General features: G+C 35.2%; 1 protein-coding gene across 1 annotated transcript; it reads right to left on the minus strand.

Annotated features, from left to right (window-relative positions):
- Positions 1–1,304: 1,304 nt before the first annotated feature.
- Positions 1,305–7,330, minus strand: LOC129260297 (peptidoglycan-recognition protein SC2-like). Its single transcript, XM_064100233.1, has 7 exons — positions 7,174–7,330; positions 6,020–6,056; positions 5,468–5,631; positions 4,998–5,133; positions 4,153–4,243; positions 3,185–3,293; positions 1,305–2,141 (listed from the first exon to the last, which is right to left on the minus strand). The coding sequence occupies exons 1-7, from the start codon at positions 7,270–7,272 to the stop codon at positions 2,109–2,111; spliced, it is 669 nt and encodes a 222-aa protein (XP_063956303.1). The 5' UTR covers positions 7,273–7,330; the 3' UTR covers positions 1,305–2,108.
- Between the last annotated feature and the right edge of the window lie 1,988 nt (positions 7,331–9,318).

The following is a 9,318-nucleotide window of genomic DNA, read 5'->3' on the forward strand; positions in this document are numbered from 1 at the left end:
GTTAGCTGAGTACAGACTATTTGACAAATAAATTTTCGTCACACTGATCGGGAATCTTTTTTTTTTTACACAAAAGTACCTTAAATATTCAGCCATCGCCACAATATGGCAAAAATAGCCCCTAAGAATAAAAATGTATTCCTTTCCTGGATCAAGTAAATAAATGCATGTAGATTTGTAAATGAATTTTGAAAGCATAATAACAAAAAAATAATGGCATAGATGAGAAAAAATTTAAGAGGAGGCTGCTGATTAGCTAAAAGTCTGATTATCAATACATTCTTATTTTCTGCCAATTGGTGCAAGCCTTTTTTTAACCCCTGACAAAAACTTTTCGTGTTCGCTCAAGCATGAACGAAACTTGTTGTTCTAAAAGCATTTAAAGATAAGATTTAAGAGCATCTATTAACATAAAAAAAAATTGACATCATAATTTCAAACAAAATTCTGATAGACTTTTCTAAACTGTCCTGTTTTTATTGATACGCACTGTATAATGGAATTAATGAATAATAATTTCTCTATAGATAGAATTCTTAGTCAGATACCATGTATTATTCATCTTATTTCTATCGCACTTCCTCTTTCTTTGTTCATTTCTTGTTTTTGTCTGTCTGTTTCTCTCACTCTGTCATGTCTCTGTCTTCTTCCTTACCTTCAAATTCCTCTTTCTTTTCCCTGATTTCCTTCATAATCATCTTCTCTCTTCCTACGTTACCCACACCCTCTGTCACACACACACACCTTATCTCTCTCTCTCTCTCTCTCTACCTCCCTCCCCCTCTCATAACCACCCACACCCCACACACTCACTATTCACCGCTCTGTCACTTTCATTTCTCTCCATCTCTTCTCTTCTCTCTCTCTCTTTCAACATCTACCCCAGATCCCAAATATCTTGGGTAATATAGGTGGGCTGATGGGTCTCTTCACCGGCATGTCATTCATCAGTTTGTTTGAAGTCGCATTTCTACTGCTACGAGTCACAAAAATCACTTTCACCAAACTCTTCATGGCCAACCGAGTGAAGTCGATTGCGACCTGATAGTACGATCTAAGATGGATGGTTGTGCAAGATCATTGTTAATAATAAAGATAATAGTACTCATAATATTATTGAAAAACACGTTATTAACCAGTATTTGTACCAATGATATACCATGAATATATATATTCGATTTTTTTGTTGCAGTATTAATTCGATTTGTTTGCCAGTGGTGAGTATAGCAATATGCATGCCTCATGACTTAATGTTTTTAGAAGATGAAAAATTCTACCAAACAAAGCAGAGAGAAGAGAGACTTGAGAATAAAATTGTTTTAATTTGATTTTTTATTTTGACAGTTTTGACATTACGCAAACATAATCAGTTTTAAATTTTACGAATTACTATATTAAAAAATTGACAGAATATGTATTCACTGAAAAGTAAAAAAAAATATATATATTCATCAACTCGTATTATATATGTAGTATAGCAAAATTTCATATAAAACCTTATTCATTACATAGCTATATCATATTTCCGTAAATTTTGTTTTAAATAGTGCATTTAAAAGCGAAAGTTGTTGGTTTTATTTGGTGCAGCTTTGAGTCAAACAGTAATATCTTATTGTTATTTGTCATAATTCTTTATAAAAAGGCCTATTTGTATATTTTCTTTAAATTGAATTCAAGTACCATGGAGATAAAACAGAATTGATAAAAATGCTATATAAATCAAGCTATTATTATTATATTTTTTATAAACTCCTATTGCACTAAGTATGACTCTGTGATTTATTTTTAAAGTGTTAATAACTAAAAATTTCAAATGATTTCCGATGTCTGCGTAGGATGGTTTTATTTACAATTTTCTTATTGAAAGTCAATAAATATCAGTAAAAAAAATACTCAGGCATACTCTCACGAAGTGTACAGTTTGCAAAATATAATTTTTCTATTGATATCAGTCATAATTTGCTAAAGGAGAGAAGCGTTAAGTTTCTGGAGAAAATACATAAGAAAGAAATTCTTTATGTTCTTTGATTATTAAATAGTCTGATCGTCGTTACGGAAGTGAACACGATGACCTAAGCCTAATAAGAAGTTGTATTTTTTTTTGTCTGTCACTGCTTTGGTGGAAAATGGTCTCCGGGTTTCTGTCGAAAGAAAATGAGAGAATGGTAGAAAAGAAAGTTTAAAAAAAATTAGAAAATTGAGAATTTTATTCTTTAGAGATGATATTCATTGATGTTTTTTTCGAATGGAGTGTTATCGATTTCTTAGAGCTGAAATAATTTGAAAAATCCCAAATTAATTGCTAAAAATCTTTTCATCTACTTTATCAAAAATATCATGGATCATTCATCTGCATAAAAGTTCGAATGACATATTAAATAATGTAACCAGGTGATTTAGGTAAAATAAAAGGTAAATAAGCAACACAGACTTCTCAATTTCATCAGATTAACCCCCCAAAAAACATCTATTCAAGGTGAATATGAAATGAAATTGCAATTGTTCAACATTTTGCATATCAAATTTGACGTTCCATATTCTTCAGGAAGTCAGATGTGTATTAACGGGCAGCTTTACACACTCAATATGTTGGGCAACGTATACTGTCCACTGTTTTGGGTAATGTATGTTGGTGCAAGATATAAATATATATTCTGCGCAATTATTATCCAATTGAGCAAATTCATTACCCAATTATTAGTTTTTATTACCCAATTTGGACAGATTTTAACCAATAGTTATGTGGACAGTATGTTTTTCAGGGTTGGTTAAAATTGGGGCATTTTTGCCCAAATATATTAAGAGTGTATCAAAAAGAAAATTCCCCTCCCCACAACTATCCTCACAATATTATGGATATATGTGGTATATGGGGCATTTATTGTTGTTTTAAGATGAGCTTTGGACATAAATCATATACATGGATCATTGTTAGAATATATTTATAAGAGTTTGAGTAATTACCTTTAATTTGTGTGTATTTTTTCAACAAATCGTAGGTAAGTTCATAGTTTTTACGAACCTGATTTTTTTCTCTTAGAGCGTATTATATAATCACCTGAAATTCAAGAATATTATTGTACGTAATCCATTTAAACATCATTGCGGAGTAATTCCTTATCATTTTATATAAAGATAAGCTTGAATAATTAAGACAAGTACGTGATTCAACTTAATTTCTTACCCAGTGAGGCCAAGTTTGGATCATGTCAAAAAGAGCCTGGCCTGGGCAGGTCCTGTTTGGAGTAGCTTGGCGATGACCATAGAGAATGTAGTCAGACTTGAGTTTATTGCTATAAAATGTGATTGAGAAAGAGGGGCAGAGAGGGGGTGGGGAGTAGAGGAGGGGGGGGGGGGTGGTGTCAAAGTAAGGGGTGGAATGCAATATGCGAAAATATATAAAATACGTGAGAAAGCTATCAGTTAACATCCCACGTTCATTGCCTTACTGCGGACGGAGGAAGCAGGCGCAGTTGATCCCCGCTTATTTTTATTTTTCCATTTCTCAAAAATCTAGTGTGACCAAGATCCGTTCTTTTCAACTTTAAAACACATACCCAAAAAGGAGACCAAGCGCCTTCTGTGTTACAGGTATACCCCTCCACAAGCTTTTGCTTTTGAGGAATTACGCCTTCTTCTGTTTAACAAATCTTATTTATATTTGTACTCTTTTATGACAAATGATTTTATACAGATTATAATGAAAAATGATATTTTGTGAAAATAGAAGAAAATAAATGTTTATTTGAATTGAATTGAATTACATTAGGGAGGAGCCAGGATTTTCCAAAAGGGGGGTGCACATTTTCCCGTGGAAAATTTGACAAGCGAAAAAAAGCTTTTCACCCAAATTTTAAGTCATTTTTGTCCACTGAAAATTTGACAAGCAAAGAAACAAAAAAGGTTTTCACCCAAAATTCAAGGTCATTTCGTCCACGGAAAATTTGACGAGCAAAAAAAAATGTCCTCACTTAAAAAAAGGGGGGCACACTTGGGTTAGAACGGCATTTACATTACAAATTTTGATTATGCCTCTCAAAAGGGGGGCACGGGCCGGATGTGCCCCCCCCCCCCCCACGGGATCCGCCACTGAATTGCATATAGTTACTATTACTACTACTCATCTATTTGTTTTGCATATTGGAGACTCACTTTACAATGGCACAGTTAATGATTTCATCGACAGCTTCTATTGCCTTCTGGTTCGGAAGCTTCGTTGTAAAATTCCCCATGATAGATATGCCTTCAAAAGAAAGAGAAAACAGGGACGGTATATAAATCAATATGATGAGATAATAGTATTCCACATAATAATTGCAATATACCCTACACCCATCACCATTAAAAACATAATAAAAAAATCATAATCACCACCACCACCATCTCCATCATCAGCATCATCATCACTACCATCATCGTCATCATCATTATCAAAATAAAATCTTCACTAATATACAACAACACACTACTACTACTACTACTACTACTACTGCTGCTGCTGCTACTACTACTACTACTATACTACTACTACTTGTAGTATTAGCTACTACTACTACTACTACCACCACCACCACCACCACCACCACTACCACCGCCATCATCACCACCATCATTTACACACTACTACTACTACTACTACTACTACTACTGCTGCTGCTGCTGCTGCTACTACTACTACTACTACTACTACTACTACTACTATACTACTACTACTTGTAGTATTAGCTACTACTACTACTACTATTTCTACCACTACTACTACTACTACTTCTACTACTACTACTACTACTACTACTACTACTACTACTACTACTACTACTTCTTCTTCTTCTTCTTCTACTACTACTACTACTACTACCACCACCGCCACTACCACCGCCATCATCATTTATTGTCTTCATAAGCATTGTCATCATCACCACAAACAACACCATATTCACACGATCTCCATCACCATCACCCTGGTAACAATCATCCACATCATATACCAGTCCTACCTAATGATCTGAAGTTATACCAGGGTGCATGACTACCCACGGTGTCCCATCCTCGACCTCTGTATACCAAACCGTCTTCGCCGACCAGGAAGGAATATGCGATGTCGTCCCATCCCCTGACGTCCATGTGGAAATCCTGAACGAGGTCGAACAAATTTCAAGAGTGCATCCGACACCAACACATTAAACACTTCAATTATGATACTTGTATGTAATAATTTATAACAACAATTATGCCTATGTCATATTCAGATCGAGTCGAGGCGTAAACTGAATTGTACAAATCAGTTAAAAAAAAGAAAAGAAACGATGAACACTTTTTGTAGCAATATGAATTCACACAAAATAAACAGTGAGTCACTTGTAGCGTAAAAGTGAGTCAATTTGTGCTTATAATTACACATTTGGCTCACATTTATCCCTGTTGAAAGAAGGGCGGAGGGGGGGGGGGTGAAGAAGGAGCAATTTACCTGTATGGATCGCATCATCTTACAGCATTCGTCAAAGGTAAAACATTCTGGCATATAGGTGTGATGTAATATCACAAAGGGAACCGGAGTTGCCATGTCTGACCTATCCTTGGCCAGTCTAGCACCCCACTCTTCACGGGTTACAACCCTTGGACACGCCTTAACTGTGAATGGTATAATATACAAAATGGGGGCTCATGATGAAGCCCTTTTAACATTGTTTAATATGGGATGAATGACGAGCTGAATGGTCAAAGGAATTATATAACCTGGTTTGTTTGATTTTTTTTAATTTCTATATTTCTGGACTTAATCTTATATGATGTAGGCCGTAACAATTTAATTATGTCTTACAAAACATTACCAATGATCTAGAATTAGACTGTTAGCTTAAACGTGATTGTTTTCGATTGTATTTTAAACTAGGGTCACATTTGACATGAAAGATAAGCTTCCCTCGTACTCATTCTGTATAATACAGTGGATGATTTCATGAAATAATCAAGTGAAACAGAATATGCCTACATAATTCATAAAAGATGGAAAGCTTACCAACTGAATCCATCAATCTCCCACCGTCGATATCTGCCTGGAGTTGTAAAATGAATAATAACAAAATGACGTTACTAAGATGAAAATTCAGACTCCAATGTCTAATAATCAATAATCTGTATTCAAGACGGATGATACAGCTTAATGATCAATACAAGCCTTTATCGATGTGGCTTTAGATAAACATCATTCTATTCAGCAATAGAGACTGCTATTCCACGGGCTATGCCATACAGGAATGGGGATTCCCCCAAACAAGGGTAGTGCGTATTCAAAAGTGGAATACAAACAAACAGTGGTGTACGTCAACACAAGGTTAAGGATATGATCATGGAGCTATATAGCTCCATGATGATAAATGGAATGGTTTTATGCAGGCGAACCACTGTGTGTGGCTTGTGCACTGAATTCGCTGGAGCGAGGATTGACTTTCTGCACTTACATATAGACATGCACAGAGGTAATACATTTAGATAAATCAATTATACGACAGTCGTCATATTAACAATGAAACTAAATATCATCACATAAATCACAAATTAATAACATACACAAATTGTAGTATCTAAAAATATTGAGAAAAAAAACGGTAAACGAAATTAAATTAAAATATTACAGGATGTAAAATCATCTGCGAAATAAAGACAAATTTATGAATTATAATAAAAGCGATATAAAGAGGAGCATACATAAAAGTTGCCCCAGAGGTGTTGAGCGAACTCCTGCGTTCATAGATTAATGTTTTTGTTATAAAAAGAGTAAAGTTTATACTCACATCCTTATTTTGTTTTAATTATGTATTATGAATATGTTGTTTATCATGGGTTATTCTGTATATGGCATACGTAAACACATTTGATATTATGTACTGTATTATTTTGAACGCAATAATAAAAGCAAAACAAACAAAGACAATTATTCCATCTGTACGTAGGGAAATTTTCATCAATTGAAATGGTAATAAAGATTTAATATCACTTTTCTTCCGTCGAACTGGGCACTATCCTCATGTCACTTTTGGAAGGAGAGGAGAATACTAAGTACATTCATATACAACCTGATGCCATTGAGGATTTTATGAATGTTTGTGCGAAGTATACATACCACTTCCATTATCGGACAGTTTTCATTCAAATAAAAAGCTCGATACATACCTTCCAGTGTTTGTGATCATTCTGAATATCCTTCCTTCCATCACAGATTGCCTTGCAGACGACAAGAATAAGAACTACTGTTAAATTACACTTCCACATAATTTCGCAGATATCAGTTTCAACAAGTCACAATATCGCTGATGTGGTTTACGGTACACCATGTGAAGTGTTGTAGAAACAGTGGATAGGAGAAGAGAAGAAATGGATAGGCGAGAAAGTGGAGATTTGAGAGTAGAGTATTCTTTCTTGAAAGTAGTCCTGAAAAGGACTGTAAACCAGGAAAGATTGATGAGTTGAGAACAGCTTGAGTAGTAGAGCTAGTGAGGAGATGCTGGCTTGAGTCGGCGAGTAGAGATGATGAGTAGTACTACTCATCATCTCTACTCGCCGAGGAGATGCTGGCTTGAGTCGGCGAGTAGAGATGATGAGTAGTACTACTCATCATCTCTACTCGCCGACTCAAGCCAGCTCATCATCTCTACTCGCCGACTCAAGCCAGCATCTCCTCACTAGCTCTACTACTCAAGCTGTTCTCAACTCATCAATCTTTCCTGGTTTACAGTCCTTTTCAGGACTACTTTCAAGAAAGAATACTCTACTCTCAAATCTCCACTTTCTCGCCTATCCATTTCTTCTCTTCTCCTATCCACTGTTTCTACAACACTTCACATGGTGTACCGTAAACCACATCAGCGATTGTACATACCACCATGCAAACCTTCAAACAACACCCAAGTCACAATATGCCGTGTATCATTCATTCAATTAATATGAGCTAGCTAACAGGAATACACAAGAGGTTAAACACAAAAGCTGCATTCATATTCCCCATTTTTCCCTTTTTCCTTATATCGAGCATGTTATGTTTGTTCAATACTCCCACGATAATTTAGCGCAGAGTACTTCGTTTTTAATCTCAGGTTTTTATTTTTGCAAAGAGAAGCTAAAAAGAGAGCTTTAAATAGATCTATGTATGTAATCGAAACTGCAATGTTGTATTCTAATATACTGATTAGCCTAGCACCTGCAGGATCGTTGGATAGATTTCCATGGCAGCATATAGGCAGGAATCGTTTTCCTATAGGGGGGGGGGTTAAATTACTTAGAATGTTGAAGCATAATAATACGAGCGAGTGAGCAATGCGGTCGAGCTGATTGCCAAAGTGTGGTTTTGATAATTGAAATGAATGGGTCTGTTTGCACAATATGGGTAACACTTAATGGAAATTTTCGACGGAAAGGTAAGTTTGCAAATTTTAAGGGGGGGGGGCAAAATAATAATTAAAAATCAACATAGCATCAGGCCGACTAGATTATTTTAGATCCTTGTTTTTTGACAGACGCGGATCACAGGGAGCGGGGTACAATGTATACATAAATCATTCCAAATATTTCCCAGTGGTATGAACTGAGGGAGAGGGGCTGACAGGAAAAAAATGAGGGGTAACCTTTCCTGGTTTGCATATTTTAGGAGCCGAGAGAACAAAGGTTTCTGTTGGATGTGATATTAATTTTTTGTCAGTAATTTATATTTATAGACACACCCCCTCCTTGACATCATGCATTCGCACTAGTGTCCATGTAAATCCAATTTGGTAAAGACTGTAATCGTAATATATTTTTTTATGGAAGAAAATAACATTATATACATTTGATGAAGTGTAAGCAATACAATACAATCTTCATGTGATATTTTGAAGGTAATGCACGCATTTATTACGAGTGACTGTTTGTGCCGAAATGACAATGACAGAAATTTACTTTATAGTAGGTCTACATAAATCAGCAAAATAAATATCGTTAATTCTACTGTAATAATATCATAAACATGATAAATATAGATGGATTAGGAATGGAATCCAGAATCAAGACATGAAAGACGTGTCTAACAATAATTTTGATTTTTTTTTCGTCTCTGACACCCCCACATAAGTTTGTCACTCAAAAAGTGTGTCAATTTTTTTTAAGAATGCAAGGGAAAATGGGTTCCATTGCCAAAAAGGGATGAAATTTTTATAAAAATGTTTTAGAAGAGTAAATCACGCGGTTAAAAGTGTTACTTAAAAGGAGCAGAACAGCGAGTCTAATTTGGGCTAAGGGGTAGAGGGCATAAGCCTAAATCCTTTGCTTATGACATTTTATGCA

This window comes from Lytechinus pictus, chromosome 5, assembly GCF_037042905.1.
Source record: "Lytechinus pictus isolate F3 Inbred chromosome 5, Lp3.0, whole genome shotgun sequence".
In the NCBI taxonomy this organism is placed as follows: Eukaryota; Metazoa; Echinodermata; class Echinoidea; order Temnopleuroida; family Toxopneustidae; genus Lytechinus; species Lytechinus pictus.